At 51.7% G+C, this 19,732-nt stretch overlaps 1 protein-coding gene across 5 annotated transcripts in view; it reads right to left on the bottom strand.

The window, feature by feature from the left end:
* The window catches only part of ABR (active BCR-related), a 194,767-nt gene that overhangs the window by 13,954 nt on the left and 161,081 nt on the right, over nucleotides 1-19,732 (bottom strand). The window contains exon 1 of one of the 5 annotated variants that reach the window (XM_006863210.1): nucleotides 12,741-12,902. The exons of the other annotated variants lie outside the window; for them this stretch is intronic. Coding sequence (XP_006863272.1) covers nucleotides 12,741-12,902 — 162 coding nt within the window. Of the gene's footprint in view, nucleotides 1-12,740; nucleotides 12,903-19,732 lie in introns of those variants that run through there. 5 annotated transcript variants of the gene reach the window in all.

Here is a 19,732-nt window from a genome sequence, read left to right as displayed (position 1 = left end):
CTCCACGTCATTGTCTCTGCCTCTATCTCAGGCACTACTGCTTCTCTGGGTAGGGTCCCGCTCTCTGCTCTTCTTCATTGATGGTCCCCAGGGACCTCCACTCCTAGACTGAAAAGTTAATCACTCCCCTCCTTGCTATAAAACGTCTACCTTTACATTTCCGACCCTCACAAGCAGTCCCGATAACAATTATTCACTATTTCTACTCCCGTAAAGATTTACACCCTCGGAAACCCTGTACAGGGTCGCTATGGGTCGGAACCGACTTGACGGCACGTAACAACAACAACATATCACAAGAGACCTATCTGCATTTCCTTTCATCAGCCCGGCCTAGACAGATTGGATATTACTCAGTGGAGATTCTACCTTCCTCCATGCCCTCTGGATCTAGGTGGAACCACTGATCTTGTGGTTCAAACTAACTGTGTGGTCCATATTAGCTATTATTGTTGTTAAATGCTGTCGAATTGGTTCCAACCCATAATGAACCTGTATTCAAGGAGCGGCTGGTGAGCTTGAACCGCCAACCTTTCAGTTCAAACTGACTTTGCAACCCAGCACATTAACCCACAGAACCACACCAAGACTCTATATTAGCCATTTTGTTGTTGTTAGGTGCCGTGGAGTTGGTTCTGACTCTTAGCGACCCTGTACAGGGTTTCCAAGGCTGTAAATCTTTATGGGAGCAGAAAGCCTGGTCTTTCTCCCATGGAACAGCTGGTAGTTTCGAACTGCTGACCTTGCAGTTTGCAGCGCGATTTGTAATCACTACGCTACCATTAAGAAAGACGCAAATCAAAACAAGAAGCTGCTATGTCATCCTGGCAATAATAACAATGATTAAAACAAAAAACAAAACAACAATGTTGGCAAGGGTGTAGGCAGACTGGAAGTTTTATACATTGCTGGTGAGACTGCACAACGGTACAACCACTATAGAAAATGGCAAGGTGTTTCCTTAAAAAGTTAGAAATATGATCCAGCAATCCTACTACTGTTGTTAAGTGCCATGGAGTCGGTTCCGACTCATAGCGACCCTGCACAGGGTTTCTGAGGCTGTAAATCTTTACGGGAGCAGAATGCCTCCTCTTTCTCCCGCAGAACCGCTGGTAGTTTCGAACTGCTGACCTTGCAGTTCACAGCCCGATTCGTAACCACTACGCTACCAGAGCTCCCCAATCCTACTACTAGGTATATATTATTCTTGAGAAAGAAGATGAAACCATCTGTGTGCTCATCCATGGATGAAGGAATAAACACATACACACAGGGAATACTACACAACAATTAAGAATAATGGTGAATCTGCGAAACACCTCACAACATGGATGAACCTGGAGCACATTATGCTGAGTGAAATAAGTCAGTCACAAAAGGACAAATATTGTATGAGGTCATTATTCTAAAAAGTCAAGAAAAGGTTAATGCACAGAAAGAAAACGGCTTTGAGATCTGATGGTTACCAGGGATAGGAGGGCAAAGGAGGAAAAATTGCTAACTAGTTGTTGTGTGCTTTGGGGTTGGTTCTGATTCATAGTGACCCTGTACAGACTTTCTGAGACTGACTACTGGGTTTTAACTGCTGACCTTGTAGTTACCAGTTCAGTGCTTATCCTACAATGCCACACCAGAGCTAGAGCGTAGACATGTATAGCGACCCTGCATAGGGTTCCTAAGGGTATAAACAGGAGCAGAAAGCCTCATGTTTTTTCCACAGAATGGCTGGTAGTTTCTAACTGCTGACCTTGAGGTTAGCAGCTTGACTCGCTAACAGAGCTATACAATAGGGGAGGTCAACACAACATGACCAAGACAAAGGAAGACATTAGGAGATGCACAAGGCAACAACAAATACGATTACATATACAATCCTGCAATAAGAGTAATAACTAACAGTCATTTACAAGTGAATACACAGCTAAATATGTAAGCGGAATAGGTAGGGAATGAGAGTACACCCAGAGCATATATAGGTTTGATAGAATATTTCTATGTATTTATATATGCTGCAGATATATCCAGGTATACATATAGTAAAGCATAAAGAGGACAAAATTAAGCAAGCTTTTTAACCATACAAAACCAAATACCTTGAGAGATGAGTCATGTAGCTTGAGGACACAGACCCATAGTCACAGGACATCTAGGTCAATTTGCATAGCACAGCCCATAAAGACAGTGTTTTACATCCTACTTTAGTGAGCAGTCACTGGGGCCTTAAAAGCTTAAGATACAACTATTAGTCTCTTCCCATCCAGAGCACAGAAGAGCCGAGAAATTAAAGACTCAAGGAAACAATTTGTTCAAAGGACTAGTGAGTCACAGGGACCAGAAGAACTAGATGGTGACCAGCTGCCACTACTGATCTCTGTGATAGGGATAATAGAGGATCCTGGACAGTGCTGGAAAAAAAGGTAGAACACAATTCAAAATCCTAAAAAAAGATCAGATTTACTGGTCTGAGGGAGACCAGTAGATCCCCTGAGACTATGGTCCTAAAACACCTTTCAGACCTGGAACGGAACCCACAGGATCACCTTCCAGCCAAACAATAGGCCAACAGGGGAACAGTAGCACCCACGAGGAACATGCTCCTCAGGACAACCAACCATCGGAGACCAAAAGGGCAACGTTTGTCACAAAACAAAGCTCAGAAGGGCAGGGGCAGGAAAGATGGGTGAATGGAAACAGGGAACCCAGGGAGGAAGTGGGAAGGGATGGCAGCTAACATTATGAAACAGACTGAATCTAATTTGTTGTATATAATGTGCTCTGTAAACTTCAACTCAAACCATCACAACAACAACAACACACAAAACCCCACTGCTACGACACTGAGTCTAACTCCTAGAGACCCTATACGGCTGAGTGGGCCTAATAGGGTTTCCATGACTGTAATCTTTATGGAAGCACACTATCACATCTTTCTCCCAAGGAGTGGCTGGTGGGTTCAAACTGCCAACCTTTGGGTTAATAGCTGAGTGCTTAGCCACTACTCCACTAGAATTACTTGGACACAGGGTTGTTATTGTTAAGTGCTGTCGAGTCGGTTCCAACTTATAGTGATCCTGTATAGGGTTTCTGAAGAGCGGTTTGTAGAGAGATCTTAATTGCTCTTTTGTCACTGACTGAGGCAGATGCTAGGAGTCACATTCCGAATGACCAACCCCTTTTAAAGTCGGTCTCTGCAGACATTAACATAAACCCTGTGCAAGTTTCATGGCCCTGGTACTTGCATAAGAACTGAGTGGTAGCATGGGAACTGAGAGTCAGAAAGATCTGGACCCAAATGTTCACATTTCCACTCCCTAGTCAAGTCATTTAACCTCCAGTTCCTCGTGAGGGCATCCACACCTACCTCATAGGGTTGTTATGGAAAACAATGGTGTGTTTTGAGCATTTTCTATATAAGCTGGATACTGACAAACCCTTAACAACCATCACAAGCTTGTGAGGTTTGTCCTTTTCCAGCCGTTCCTGTTTTACAGATGAAGACACTGAGGCACAGGGTATGAGGAACCTGCCTAGAGCCATACAGCTAGGATGTGAGAGCTACAAAAGCAAGTCTCCCTGACTCACCCACTTTGCTAAAACTGCAACACAACATGTAAAGCACCAGCCGGGCGCCTGCAGCTCTCAGCATCGTTATTTATTTAGAAAGGAGACGTCGGGCCTCCTGGGGTGACCTGGGTGCTGGCAGTCTGTTCTCAGTACATTCTTCTGTCTGTTCTTTCCCTCACCATCACCTCTGTTCCTGCTGACAAGTAGCAACGCTACGTTTCCTGCAAGGAGCATCTGAAACTAGAAAAGAAAGGCTAAGGACCAGTGCTAGCTCCGCCTCTTTCTGAAAGTCTTCCCAGATCACCTCAAGTCACAGGAAGCTTCTTTTCCCCCAGCCTTGTGCTGCCCCTCTGCAGTCGCCACGTTTCACATGCACCCATCCTTCCAAGCCCTGGATAAGGTGCAGCTTTCCTGGTATACTATGAGTCCATACCACTGCCATCTTCCTGGTCTAGGCTGTAGGTGTGGCCCTGGCACCTCCTCTGGGAGGTCTGCCCAGCTCCTCAGCACCCCAACAATGGGACTCTGTCTACCAGGAGGCCAGCAACCTCCAGAAACCAAGTCTATTTCAGGATGTCATTTAAATATGGAGAAGGAGGGTGAGGAATGGAGAGAGAAATGATGCTGCTGCCTGAATAGCTGAGGCTATTTATAACCCCTGGGAAATGTGGACTCTGCTATTTCCTGATTCAATTAGTGCTTGGCTTGAGGAGCCAGCCCCCGAGACAGCCCTCCTGTCCCAGCAGACAGGCACCATCTATAGGACCTGGGGAACAGGGACCTGGTGAGCTGGTGAAGGGCCAGGCTCGGGGAGGCACACAGAGGGGGCCTCCATATTACACACACCAGGCTTCTCCAACTGGAGCCCCTGCATCTTGGAGAAAGTCATGAATGACTGTCATGAATAAAGTTGCTCAGGTAGTGTATGCACTACCAAGAGCCGCTCGACAGTTTCCTTTTGGTCTTTGCGTTTCAACTTGAACAACTCATAGCTCCCTATTCAGACTGCCGGGACAGTGTCCTCTTCCCTGGTGACAGTGGGCTCTCAGGGAGATTCCAGGCAGTTGGTGGGGGCTGCCTCACCTTCCTGGCCTCAGTGGCTGCCCATTTAGGACAGGAACCACCATGACCACAAGGGCAGTGAGGATGCACATCAGCACCACCCAGATGTTGGGCATCACCTTAGATTCAGGAATCTCCTCAGAGACCACCTCTGAAAGGTCCAACCTATAGTCCTGTGGCACCTTTCTCCCCACCCTGGCTCCAGCAGCCTGAGGTGGTGACCCCAGCAAGTAACCCCTCTTCCTTCTGACTTGAGTGTCGTTTAAGGCTGTTTCCCAGTACCTGGGATTCAGGAGACACCCGCTGAGTTGGGGACACTCAACACTGCGATCTCCATTCCTGTTCTCTAGCAGGTGACAGAATCCAGACTCAAACCCAGGCCCTTCTGAGAGCTGGGCCACATTTTCCACTGTCCCACACTTTATATCACACCCCCTCAGCCATGGTTACCACCAACCAGTTGAGAGGTGAGAGGAGAACTGTGACCCACAGGGCTTTCCATAGCTGACTTTTCAGAAATAGATCACCAGGGCTTTCTTGAAAGGCGTCTCTAGATGCACTCAAACCCCCCATCTTTCAGTTAGCAGCAAATGTGTTAACCACCTGTACCTCCTATAGTCACCAGGCCTTTACACAGGCTTCTGTAATCTACAACAGGCCTGCGGACAGCCAATCAGTGGAGAGGAAGGCCCAGGCCCGGGTGTATAGCAAATTTCAGTGAAGACGACTTTAGGGTCCCAAGAAGATGAGCTTCAGTAGAGGCCCCAGGGGCTCTCAGGCCCTCCACACCTCCTTCTCCACAGACCCTGGGCCTCAGGTCTGACAACCTGAGCTACTCCCTCCCTCTATTACTTCCACACCCCAGGGGATTAGAGGACTGGGGAGACTATGACCTCACTGTCTCCAGGCCCTGGCTGTAACCCTTTCTCTCGTTCCATGGACTGTTTCCTGTCAGCTCTCTGGGCCTAGGACCTGGCATGCAAGGGCAGTGAATCCTATACATTGAGGCTGTCACCTAACGATACAGGACAGGAACATTAGAAAATGATTCAAGAAGAATGTCCATTAACCTGGCCCATGAACTAGGTACACAAGGAAGGCAGAGAGGCCTGGCCTGCTCTGAGGACTCCTGCTAGGGTCACATCTGATGATGGCCGGTGGCTCCCAGGCCAGTGGCCACGGTGGCGGTCCTGGCTGGCTCTCCCTTCCCTCCCCCAACAAGTGCATTCACACAATGAGGGCTGGGTCCCCTTGGGACACCACAGCCAGCCTTGGGACAAACCACAGGCGTGAGAGGCATGGCAGGGCTGGCAAGTGGGGAGAGGGGTGAGGAGCTGCCAAGAGCCTGCCTTGCCTCCCTCAGGGAGGGTACTGAAGGGTTCCATCAACGTGGCTGTCCTGGGAAGAAGTGCAGGGAGGAAGGGACTGCCTAGTCCTCTATCCTGGCTTTCAGCTCAGCAACTGGAGACAACCAGAGTTCAGGAAATGGTCACCTCATCTTCCCAGTGGGTTGGCCCTTTCTAACCCCAAGACTCTCACCCTGCAGAATGTCCTGAAGCCACAGTCTGTCCACCCTCTGGCTTCAGGCTGGCCTCACAACAGACCTGTGCTAGCACACAGTCCGGAGGAGGCCCCTTCTCCTCAGCTTGACTCCCCTCCCCTTCTCCAGATCTTTGAAGTCCCTGAGGCCCACATATGGAAGGGGTTTAGCTGCTCTGAATGAGGCTTTTATTGAAGCCAGGTTAGTCCCAAGGCACCCACACCTCGACCTGCCTTCCCCAGCGCTCCGCATTCCAGCAGTTCAGTCTGCCCTAGGCAAAGTTCAAACCTAGCCTGTTCCTTCAGATCCCTAAGACCTTGCACATCTCATTCAGAGTCTGGGGGTCCTGCCCATTTCAAATCCCCATCAGCCTGAAGACTTCACCCCAGGACCAGGCCATGCTGGAAGCACTAGGGTATAAAGGGTAGGTAGGCACTGTGAGCAGCTCTTGGGAAAAGGCACTGGTCAGGGACAAAGCAATGTAGCAGCCCTGTCTCCAAAGGGAGGAACTTAAAGTCTGTGGCAAGAGGCTATCCGGGATCCGGACCAAGAAACACCATGCTAATGCCACAGACCTGCAAGCCCCTGGCAGAGGTCTGTCTATGTGGGACTGGGGTGGTTTGGTAAGAAATACAAGTGAAACTGAGTCCACACTCCCTGCTCAGGTCTAGAGCCTGTTTTTCTGGGCACGGAGCCTGCAGTGAGCGAGGTGAGGGGCACTGGTACTCCTACTGCCCTCTCAGGTGGACTCTCCTCAGGCCGCACATCTGCTCTCACTCTGTGTCCACTAGATCTCATCAGAAGTAATGGGCGGGCCTGCTATTTCTATGCACTGCATGCTAGGCTGGGTCCCACACGTAGCAAGGTACTGCATCCAGGCCATGTGGCCCTGTTCCAACTGGTCCCAAGACCACTCAGACACCTGGACAACTGAGAAAGACAGGGCCAATGTGGGCTCTGGATTTCCTCCCTGGAGGCCACAGTGCTCTGGGTTTGAGCTCTGACCCTTTGCTCAGCCACTCCGGGACTTTGTCCTGTCATTCTCTGAAGAGGCTTCCTCATATGTAGCACAGAGCAGATAATCACAGTACTGACCTTGCAGATCATCATAAGCATTACATCACTTAACTCAGGTCAAGAACAAGAGCAATGCCAGCTACTTGGGATGAGCTGAAAACACATCGTCATCACTAAAGCTTGTTTCCCAGTACACTCAGAGTGAGAGCCAAACTCCTCGCCACAGCCTGCGAGACCCTGTGCAGAGGTCTGGCTGCTGCCCATTTCATCCAGTTTTATCTCCCGTCCCTCTCCATGTGGCTTCCGTCTGCACCTAAACATGCCCCTCCACCTAGCTGGCTCCTGTGCTTGCAATGAGCAAGCCTCCAGATCTCATATGACTGAAGCTTTCTAATCATGATCTCCTTAAGCAAGGACCCTCTCTCCTCCACATCATCTATCCATTGTCTACCTTTGTTTCCTTTACAACACTTATTTATAATCTGACTCCACCCTACAGATAGAATGTTCTATGAGACGTTGGCTGCCTTGGGCACCTTTGTTTCTTCAGTGTCTGAGTGCCTACTACATGGAAGTTACCCCATCAACATCTATGGATCAAATCAATCAACTGGGATGTGGAGGACAGAACACGTGATGTCTTTCTGCTGGGTTCCTTTAGAACAAGGGTCATGAAGCCCCATGTTCCTGCTCGCCTCCCTTCTGCAGCATGTGGTGAGTGGCTGGCCTGGGACCAAGGGCAACCTTGTGACCTCTCCCACCCAGACTTTCCAGCACGTTGAGTGTGGAAGACTTAGGAATAGGAATCTTGAGACATGGCCAAGATCATCATATGAACTGGATCTAGGAGATCATCCTGTTCAGCTTGTTCATCGGATTGATACCAGAGGGGTGAAGAAATTTGCTCAGGGTCACACAGCAAGTTAAAACAGTATACCTAAGACTAGAAAAATGAGGCCCCTTGATTATTACCAGTCTAATGCCTTGCCCTACTGACATTCTGCACGCTATCAACTTGAGGGGCGGGGTTGCTCCAAAGAGGCCTCCTGGAGCAGAGTAGACTTTCAGACATCTGAGGGGAGGGGGACTGCAATGCCACTGCCCTGGTTGTGTCCATTGGCAGCACTGGCCCCGGGGTAGAACCACTGTCCAGGATAGAGAAGAGTCTGGCTTCTGGAAGGCTTGGGAGTGAGTTCCACTTTCTCTCAGCTAAAACAGGGCAGGGCTCACTGTAGGGATACTGGATGCCTCCCAGTCTGTCTGCAGAAAATCTCAAGGGCTATTTCCTACCTCTCCAGGAGGGATCAAGAATAACAGGGCCTTAGTTTAAGGTGGTTCAAGTTCACCAACTGCTCCTTGGAAACCCTATACCAGGTTGCTATGGTTCGGAATCGACTCAACAGCACTTAACAACAACAGGAAGTCTAAGGTTCATTGGGATCCAGTACCACATCTGGCTTTCTCCTGGGGCCTGGGCAGGCAGGTACTGGGCACAGGGGCTGGTGTCTAGGATGCTAGGAAGCCCTTAGGATGAAACAGCTTCCTGACTCCAGCATGACTTGGTGAGGGAGAAGAAGCCCAAGCAGAGCTGGTGGTGAGCTCCCAGTAGTCCAGAGAACCGGCAAGACCACTCAGCAGAGGGAAGGGCCTTTCCAGACTAAAGGCCAGCAACATCCCCAAACTGGCACCTGCAGAAGTTTCTGGGATCTTTCTAAAATCCTTGCTGGCCTGAGCCTGGGGTTTCTGACAGCAACACTAGACCCAGGCAGTTTTGGCCTTTCCAGAACCACCTTGTTGGCCGGTTCAGCTCTCCCTGGGGCAACGAACCCAGCCTGGCTGACTTAGCCAAGCCACTGTGGGTCAGTGAGGGTCAGGGACTATTCTCCCTTCTCCAAGTGCTAAAGTTAGCACCATGCCAAGTTCACTTCAAGTGGAGTTCCTACCTCAGGGTCACTGCCCACCCTGAAATGGCACACAGTTTGTGCATGTGGACCTTTATCCAATTCTTAAAGTTGAAGGCTTCTGCTTTGAGGAACCTAACAGGCCTCTCACAGGAGCACTGAGGGTCGGGAGACCACTCGTTGAGTGGGGAAGTGCTATGAGAAGCATCATGGCTGCAGAAATGCAGGGAAGCCCCCAACCTAGTCATAGTCCTGGATCACACGAAGGTCTAAGGGGGAATGGGCTGATGGCAGGGGTCTCCATCCCAAGGGAGAAATGCTGCTGTCCTTATTCTTCAGCTAAAGAATCAATATAGAGTATGAAGAGAGATTTGAGTGATGAAGACGTAGAATGCACCTTCCTTCCATTCAGCAAATAAGTAGGCGAGAGGGGGAAGCAAGGTAGCAGGCAGACAGCTAGGGCCAGGATAGATCTCTCATGTATAAACTCAAAGATCATTTCTGGATAATGACCAGAGCCAGGTTCTGAAATCAAGTCATTCAGCCCAAGACACGAAGACATGTCTGGAACCTGTACCAGAGCACCTGGCTCTCTGCCTCGGGTGGCCCGTCACTGGCTCAGCTAACTGGGGGTGTGCTCATGCGCCGCATATCTGGTGCTATCTGCCAGGAATAATTTCCAAGTTAGATGACAGAATCTGGGAAGGGTACAGCTAGCTGCTCTGTTGTGACATTCAAGGAGGTAAAGAAAGGACCCTCCTTCTCCAAGACTCTGTGAATAGAAAGATACCCGAGACAAGTGGGCTCCCCCACCTGTCCTCCCTAGGGCGACACCTGCACCCCTCTCTAGAAGTGGGATGAGGCAAGCCCCTTCTCAGAACAAACTGGGTCACTGAAATCTCACCAGTCTGAAGCACTTTGGAGGGTACGAATCCTTGGACTCACATGGCAGCCCCTCCAAACAGAGACAGCGCCATCAGGCATGGCCCTCAAATCACCCTCATTCCTTTGGTCCCTGCCATTTGGCTCTGGTCATTATCCAGAGTCCCCTTCTGGGGCCAACACCTGGCCTGGTGTGGGTCAGAAGCATTTTGCCTTGGCTGCAGGGATAGTAGGAGCCTCAATTTGGCCTGACTAGGGCCCTACGAGCCTTTGTCAGATTCCCACAAGTGACCGTGTTAAAGCCTTTGGATGCTTCAGGGAGTGGGGAGTGGGAATCGAAACCTTCTGACTTAAGTCCTAGGGATTAGAAGCAGGGAGGATGGGAGGAAGAGCAAGGCACTGAGCCTGGTCTACTTGAATGTGATTTGTGATACCAAAAAAAAAAGGGCAAAGGAAACTAGAAATGTGTAGTTAAATGCCAAGAGAACTGGCAGAACCCATAAACCCAAATGCCACGTGGCTCCTCTGCTAAATGCTTGCACAACAAGCCAATTGCCAAGTCAGAAGCCAGCACAAGGTTTCAGCTCCAGAACCCTCTGTGAGAATAAGGACCCAACAGTAAGTCTCTCTGGAGCCCATGCATGGTCCCTGCCCACCCCACCCCCAGCATCTGGAGTCTCCTAGGGACAAAGGATGCACAGACTTTTCAGAGGCTCAGTCTTAATAGTGGGATTTTTCCATTTGAATAGGTTGCTCATCTCCAGCCTGGGGTCCACAAATGAGTCACCCTCCCTCCAGCCTTTTCCAAACCTTTAGTTAAGTGGGCGCAGGAGGGCCACAGGTGTCTCTAGCATCCACAATATCAAATCCTCTGGGCAGAGTTAATGAGGAGTTTATGAGGCAACCACGCTTGCCAGCAGACACCCTCCCCTCACCCCACCTAAGCTGCTGCCTCATCCTACTGGGAGTCTGGTGTACTGAAAAAATGGGTTATTGCAGCAGGGGAAAGAAGCAAAGTGGTCAGCAGGCCTGTCTCTACAAGCCCACCTGCTCGCACCTACCATACTGGGTCCCATCAGGCAGGCACGGCAGGGTGGCGACCTCTATGTTGTCTATGGTGCAGACCCCCTGTGTTCATGACACTGATAGACTGTATCACACAGCATGTGCCAGGGGACTGACTACCCGCCACAGAGAGCATCCCAGTGCCACAGCTGCCCTGCAGATGCACAGCCACCAACCAACCCGGCAGCCCTGCATCAGCCCGGCCCACCACCATCAACTAGAGGAGCACAGGCAGACATGGGGCCATTGTCCAGCTGAGGAATTCCTACAGTGGCTTTTTGGTTTTATCAGTCACACATGGACAGGCAAAAGAAAACAGAAAGCCTGGGATTTGAGGGTTTAGCAACTGCCCTCTACCACCTGCCGAGCACCTCCCCAAGGAGAGCAGGTACACTGGCAGAGCTCTGAGGCTGGCACCGGACCAGGAGCCGGCTGCATCAGTTTCGAGCCAGCCTGGAGGTTTGGGGATAATGTTAAGCTGTGGGCTGGTGTCTGCTGGCCTCAGCAGGGGATTGGGGGGTGGAGGTAAAGAAGAGGAGAGGGGATGGCTCCGTACTGCCGGGCACAGACAGCTGCCTCAGCACCAAGGGGCTCTGGCAGCAGCTGGGGCCGGCAGGGCTCTCTGCTAGCCTGGTCCCCAGAGGAGGCTGAAGGTGACCCAGGGGCCAATGCAGTACAGTTCAAGTTGCTGTCCCGCCCAGCACTTTCCAGGTCTGATGTCACCTCTGGGAAGTCAAGTGTGCCTCGCTGGCAGGGGACAAAGGTAAACAAGGAGCAAAGAACACTTCCTCTTGACAGGTGTAAGGAGCCTCTGAGGTGGCCAGCAGTAAGGGCTGGCTCTCAGGGTCCCCCTCTGAGTTACGGGAGGGCTTGGAAGTCCACCTGCCACATAGCCTAGCCACACGCCAGGACTGGACCTTGCAACATCTGCCGTAGGCTTACTTAGCCTTTGGTCCGCAGTTATCAAGTACTTGCTGTGTGCTTGGCATTAGGGCTAGCTCTCTCTAGGACGTCTGATACCAGGGTTCAACGCCAACCCCGGGACAGCCTGCACAGCTGTGGGACAGTCTGCTTCTATCTCTGATTTGAATCCCAACCCAGGTCTGAGATTTAAGACAGGGCCAGTAGCGTGCAATTGGTGAGCAGCCTGACCTGAGCAGCCTGCTGGATCAGGGACCCCCTGGCACACTGAGTGAGATGCTTGATGCCCACTGGCACTGGGTCAGCTGGCATCTGGGTGGTTCCTGAAGAGGCGGCTGACAGACCCCAGACTCAGCACCAACACCACTACCCTACAACCCTCTACCCTACTTCCTGATGCAGGATGAACCCCAAAGCTTCACACAAAGAAATCTCACAGGGTAGATGGTGGGAGGTGAAACCTGTGGGGTCCAAGAGTGCCCCTCAGCAAAGGGGCAGCTGTCAGTGCCCACTGGACACTGGAAGATGTGGCCGGAGTTGAACACTGTGGGGCCACTTCCTAAAGTGCCCCCATTTTCCTGAAACTAAGGCAGAGGAGAAAGAGAAAGCAGCCACATTGGGGGGTGCGGGTAGCCACCAACACTAATCATCAAATTAAGGCCCTCCACACACCCGCCAGGATTCCCAGGGTCAGTCCTGGAACTTAAAAGTGAGCACAGGGAGGAGTAGCCCCAGCCTCAAGCTCTAGCCACCCCCTCCCGCGACCCCCTCCACCCCCCAGTGGGCACCTTTTGGCGGAGCAGCTTGCTGCGCACCCGGCCCCAGAGTCTGGCACCCGTGTTGGGAGGCCGCTTGCTACCGGGTTCCTCCAGCTGGTCCAAGCAGCAGCGCTCCAAGGGTTCACAAACGGACGTCAGGCTGCACTCCGGCTGAGGCAGGACTTCAGTCATACTGGCGACAGTGGCAGGGACCCAGACCCGACGGCAGCCGGGCCTCAGGGGGGCCAGCTCCCAGCAGGCAGGAGAGGCTCTGACCGCACTGCTGGGACACTGCTGGGACTCTGCCGGCCGCGGTGAGAGAGGCGAGCCGGGCTGGAGCTGTTACGTGAGCGGGCAGAGGAGCGCATGCAGCGCCGCTCGACTTTCTCCTCCCCTCTGCGTGCGTCCCTCCCCGGAGACTGCAGCCCGGGGCGCGGCCCACGATAGGAAGGTCCAGTGAGCGTGGCCTCGGGCTATCGCCTCCGCCTGCGGGTCCAGGACTTGGACTCCCGGACTTGGACTCCAAGGATGCGCCCAGTGCGTGCGCCACCGACTGCCAGAGGCAACCGTGCGGGAGCGCCCCCGCCCTCACTGAAGGAAGTGACTCAAGGGAGGCGCTGGAGGCTGCCCCTCCAAAAATCCCAACCTCCTGGCTTTAACTCTTGGCAAGCTGAGCAAGCTGGGGCACCGTGCACAGACTCAGCGGCCCTCCCTCGGACCCCTACTAAATAAAGTTTGACAAGCAATTAAACACAAACCTGTCCCTTCCCCTCTAGATCCCAGTGTTAACCCCTTCACCACCAGGCTACTCCAAGTAAAGTGGGGGTCGGGAACTGGTGGATTGGAGACTCAGTAAGTAGGAGGCTGAGGTCATGAGGAGCCTAGAGAAGCCAGGGCTCAGTAGTGAGAGCTGGATTTGGGCATAAACAAGTGCAAAGGTCTTCCACTATCTTGGACTTTTGCTTTCTGAATCTCAGACACCCACGGGAATGACCCTACTGCCAACTCCTGTACTGCCAACTGGGTGACAAGCCAGACACCTGTGGGTGGACACTCTTGTGGTAAATGTAAAGAATAAAGAGGTGCCCTCCTGCGGCAGCCTCTGGGCTGACCACTTTTACAACCCCACCAGGAATCAGGAGGCAGCTGGGGGCCTTTTCCAGGGATTTGGGCAAAAGCCAAGGACAGCACTGGTCATAAGTATCCCGCAAAGGATGCCCATCCCCCATCCCCCCCACACACAACATGGGCCCTTTGAACCATGGCCCTGAGCACAAACACACACACAAGTCCAAAAGCAGCTTCTGCTGACAGGGGCAAGCAGTTGGGTTCTGGGCTGGGCACCTGACCACACACAGATGTGAGTACTTGTTCTTGAGCCTCAAGTTAGTGAATGCTAACCAGAGAGTGAGAAGTCAGTATCTTCACAGTTAGAATATGGTGTTCATAGAAAAGACAAAGGCCTGAATCCACAATGGTCAGGGCACACAAAGCCCGGCAGTGTCTGGGATGGCACACCTTGGTAGAAATCGGCACAGAGTGGGAAACAAGCCCGTATTTTCATAGTGCCAACTGGAAGCCAGATTCCATGCAAGGGGCTTTTTATTATCAGATTGCATTGAAGCCTCACAACTTTTGTGAAGTTGGTATGATTGTCCTGTTTCACAGTTGTGAGAAGTGGGGTTCTGGAAGGTAAGACTCCTTGCCCTAGGTCATGGAGCTGGGGAGTAGGAAGGGGCCTCCACAGCCCTGGCATGCTTCCTAATATTGTGCCTCTCTGAAGGTGTGGACGGTTGTTTGTATTTGGGAAGAAGAGCTATATCAGAACATCTCTTGGTTGATCTCCATGGCAGCTGGGTTAAGGGACAGAGACCAGCTCTTGGCATCCAGAATGTCCCTTTTGGGTCTCAACCAGAAAATAGATCTCAGGGCTTTATCCCAGAGCACTTAAGAGTTTTTGTATGTTTGTTTGTTTTTTAAAAAGGGGCAGTTGTGCTGCAGAGACAGCCAAGAAGTCATCAGATAATCTTTGTTAGCTGCCAGTGAGTTGGGCCCCAACACATGGCACAATGGAATGAAACCCTGCCTGGTCCTGTACCACAGGGACATGATGTGTTGCAGGCTAGGCCACTGATTCATAGGCGCTTCACTGGCTTGAGTTTTGGGAGTAGATTATTAGGCCTTTTTTCCAAGTCCATCTTAGTCTGGAAGCTCTACTGAAACTGGTTCAGCATCATAGCAACGCACATGTCTCTCCTGACAGACAGATGGGGTGTAGCTGCGCATGAGATACCCAGGCTGCTTGAAACCTCTACATGGACCAACTGATGTACCCCTCCCACAACCATATGGAATAAGTACTAGCACCCCATTTTACATTTGAGGAAGCTAAAGATTTAAAGAAGTTGAGTAATCTGCCCAAGGTCACAGCAGCTGGCGGGAACATGAACCAAGGTCTGACCAGCCCCAAAGCCCACAGCCCTCCTTACTCTGATATTCCAGCATGGTGGGATCTGGTTCTGTACTGCCTGCCTGCCTTTGCCTCCCAAAGCTGGAGTCCAGGCTCAGGAGGCTACTCATTCCACCTCTTCCAGGGCTCCACACACTGCACCCCTTCCACACAATGCACATAGGGCTCTTCAGGTGGGCTGCTACCACCACAAAAGCCTCTGCACTGACTGATGAAAGCCACTGCTGCTTTCTCAGTACCTGAGGGGGAGAAACTGACAGACACAGAGACACATCTGTGCCACTTGCCCAGCTGAAACCTGAGTCTTCTGTCCTGACCTGTGTCTCCCAGTGCATGTGGGTGCCACCTCCAAAGTCTTCCTTCAGCACTTTGAGGGATCAGGCAGCTCCCTCACCGTAACTGCACAATCCACTTCTTCAAGAAGCTTCACTCTTTCCTTCAGTCTTCAGTTCTTCACCCTTTCATTTCATTCAAGAGGCACTGACTGAGGGCCTGGCTGTGTGCTGACCCTGGGAAGAGGCTGTGGAATCACGGAGATGCATCTAAAGCCTGTGCTTGACAAAGATGATAGCCCCAGACAGGAGAGACACGGACTTCAACACCTCTTGATAGGGGGTAGAAAGTTCATGTACGCATTCAACATGCCATCAACTACGCACCTACAATACACCACACAGAGAGGAACCAAGAAAGCATCACCTCTGTCCTCAAGAAACCCAGACTTCTGCCACAAGAACAGCACAGAAGAAGTGCCAAGAAAGTTTAGAGGACAGAGAGAAATGTTCTACCTGAAAGGGATCGAGAAGGACCTGTGACAGAGGAGGGGTTGGCGTAGGATCTGCAGAGGCATGGGGAAAGGTAACTGCCACCCTAGTTGGACCCCATCTTTACTCTGTGTCCCTTCAGCAAATAGGCATGTGGTTGGTTGTGTAACTGGCTGGTAAGGTGCCATTATAACTGCTTACACATTCACTCACTGCAGGTATGCAGCAGCAGTTGGTAGAGCTGACTACCTTCAGAACTGGCCCCACGCTGGTTTTCTAAGGTTCCTTTTCTGTAGTTGGGTCACTACCATAGGGGGTTGTTTAAAGGAAGGCTGTACAAGGCTGTCCCCTTCCCTGTCTGGTATGTGGGAGAAGGGGGCAGATCCTGTTCCTCAAACCCTACACTTGTCTGTCTTACGAACCCCAGGCTCAACATTTGTCTGGGTAAAGTGAACTCTGATTGGAGGAAAAGATAGCCAACTGGTCTCCATGGTGACATAAGAGCCTTAGCAGATGGGGAGCTGAGTTGGGAGGCTCTTCCCTTGAGATGTTCATCTTTCCCTTCCTTCCCCATGGACTGGGGGCTCTCTTCAGGGACATTTGCCTTCTCTCCCTCAAGCCTGACTCATTCCAGAATCAATGATCTAGAAGCAGGGCGGGGGAGGGCTTGGGCAAGACAAAAGTTCCTCAAAAGCAGTCGTCTGAATTCTGGTCCATCCAGCCCTCTACAGAGCCATCCTCATCTCTGCTGGCTAGGCTAGGCCCGGGCCCTCCCGGCCACCCAGGAAGTTCCTTCCCCACCTCACCTTATTTGTCCATCTCTTGTGTTATGCCACACCTGGCTCTGAGGACAGGCAAGGACCCCCTTTCTCTGGATAAACAGCCTGGGCGGTAAGGCCCACAGGAACAGATGTCATTGCCTTTGGAATGAAAAACATTCCTAGAGGACCGTCCCATCCTCCCTCATCAACCCCAGGCTCTCTGCCAGAGGAATGAGCGGGGCTGACCATGGGGAGATGCCCTTGGGAGGGGGACCTTGCCACCCAGCATGGCTGTGACTAAGGTGGAATCAGGTTAGAGATCAGCAGTGGCCTTGTTGAGAGAACAAGGCTGACGGGGACTAATACCCAGCCCGAGACGTGTGGGTGGAAGACACAAAGACGGCCACCAGTGCTGCTTAGTGACAAGTGGAGGTGGGGACGGCTTCCAGGCAAATTATCCAGCCTGTGAGCAGAGGAGAGGGAGGACAGGATCTTTCTCAGAATGCTAGGACGCTGCTGCCACTTCTCAGAAGTGACCCCCTCCCCCCTGAGTCCAGACTAGAAGTCTGATCCTTCTCCCTGCTCAAATGCCTCTAACCCAGGAAAGGGGCTTTCTGAGTAGCCTGCTGGATCAATGGCACAAGCATCCCAGCAGCGACCACCTGGGAGCAAGGGGGACGGGACAGCCCCAACAGGCTATACAAGAGTCCCAGTGTTGGAGCTGGGAGTCCAAGAGGAGCCTGGAAGGAGGCTGAGGATGGAAAGCAGAATGGATGTGGTCAAAGACCTGCCAAGAGCACCCCTTCTAAGCCCTAGGGGAGAACAGAATAGGGTGGGCAGAACCTGAGGCTGTAAGGCCTGACAGGAAAGAAGCCCAGGAACATTCACTGCCCCAAGATGAGCACACCTGTCAAAGAAGCGAGGAGGGAGGTGACAGAGACCGGGTTCCATGCAGAGAGTTGGGAGCAGGGTGGCTCAGCATGGTGAACGGTGGCATGGGGTCAGGCAATTGGATCATGCCCCTAATGTTAATGGCGCTGTGGTATCTGTATTCTTTCACATTTAAGACCGGAAGAGCAGAGGCTTGGTTCACAGTTCACAGGGGGAGAAACTAAGGCCCATTTTTATGTTGGGTTTTTTGTTTTGTTTTTTCTATCTGTCTAGCACTTTCTGAATATCTGCTGATTTCAAGGACTGCATTAGGCCCAGATATGGAGTAGTTTGCTCAAGGACACTAAGCAGTCAGACAACGTCAAAGCTGAGTCTAGGAGCTACATTTTCATTCATTCATTCATTCGTTCATTGTGCCAGGCAGAGAGGTGCTTGAAGAGCTCACAGTCTTCACCCCTCCAAGAAGAAGATAACAAGTCAGCTATCAAGGGTCCATTCAGGTAGTCCTGGCCTGAGTTCCCAGAGCTCCCCTCAGGGCTGCTCCTGCTTGCTAAACTGCCACCCATGGACTGGCAGTTCATTGAGCTCTGTTACCTCAACTCTTTGTAGATAAGTGACTATAGGTGGCTGCAGATAGATGCCTGGGATGGGCTCCAGGGCTTAGAAAGCCAGATCAAGCCTGCTCAAGTTTATACCAGGACACTCCTACCCCCTAAAGACCTGCACTGGTCCCAGAAGAGTACAGAGTTAAGTGCTGTTCCATACACAGTACTTCACTGTCAGCTCAACCTGGGTGTCTCTTGAGGGTGCTTGACAGTGTGAGGTGGACAGGAGAGGCTGAACAAGCCCAAGAGCTAGTCTACTGCAGAAAAAAAATGTTCTGACAGTGTGTCCCTGGCAGCCCCTAGTAATCCTCACAGCACATGTGGTCACAGAGCAAAGGGTGGAAAATCCACTTGAGCCTTCGGGAACATCTTGCTTGTCTACAACAAACCCACCCAGGCACAATGTGGGCAGAACGCCCACCACACATCCATCTGTTTCTTCTTGTCCCCAAGACACGTCATGGCCAGGTCCAATGCCTGGGTCCCCTTGTCCACTTGCCTGCTCCTCCTCATAGGAAGAAGGTGGTGTGGCTGGTTCTGTCCAGCAGCACAGCCCACAGTGGGTGTGTTCTGGACACATGGGGCCTCCCAGGCCCTATGTTGAAACCTAACAGCTTTGAGCAGAAGGCTTAGAAGCCCGAAAGTAGGTCAGGCTCTGCGGAGCTTCCATGTTCTTTTATATCTCTCTAGTAAGCAGCTCCCTTCTTCCAACTCTTGAACTCACAGAACAGAATATAGCTGTGGGAGCCAGGTAGCCTGGGAGCGGGTCCAGCCTGGTTCCTGCAGACTCGCTTTCTTTCTGGGGCTCGGTTTCCACACCTGTTAGATCAGGAGCTTGAGCCAGACATCTTTTCCTCCCTTTATGTTTTTCAAATGAAATCTTAGGACAAAGTCTCCTAGCCCCAACCAGATAAAACCAGCATCAGAAGCACCTTGGCTGAAGTGCAGATATAGGGCCCTCCCTACTTGGTCACACCTCTTTGTCCACTGACCCCTTGAGAGCACATGAAGACCCTCCTAGGAATGCCCAAGCTCTGCAGGGCAGATCTGAGGCCTCTGGCCCCATACAAGGGGACAGGCTGGGTGCTGATGGCCTGGTCCTTAAGATCTGTGGGTGGGTCCTGAACAGACCCAACAAGTGGTTTTCACAAGAACCACTGTTCTTCTCGACCATGGCGCTGGTCCTCAAGCTCCCTTAGGGTGGGGGAGGTGTGGAAGTCAGGGAGATTCGGGGCCTTTTAAAGAAACTGCTGGCTCGGGATTGTGAATCTAAAACTCATGTCTCTCTCTGCTTTGGGAATGCTCCAGGCCCTGGCTTTGCTGGGTGTAGGGTCCACTCAGCAGCCTTTACATTTATTTCATCCTGTCAGTGTGAACTGAAGCCAGTGCAGCTCAGCTCTTACCTTCAAGGACAAGAGCAGGCTGCGGCCAATCCTCCTGTGCCTAGACCCTTACCCAGTGTTACCACTGCCCACACCCCTGGGAGTCAGGGTACATGCTATCAGACTTGTAGGGGCCTGAAGCCCACCTA

This window comes from Chrysochloris asiatica, unplaced genomic scaffold (genome assembly GCF_000296735.1).
Source record: "Chrysochloris asiatica unplaced genomic scaffold, ChrAsi1.0 scaffold00054, whole genome shotgun sequence".
Lineage (NCBI taxonomy): Eukaryota > Metazoa > Chordata > Mammalia > Afrosoricida > Chrysochloridae > Chrysochloris > Chrysochloris asiatica.
Note: the sequence above shows the minus strand (reverse complement) of the source record. Positions and strands in the feature narration are given on the sequence as shown.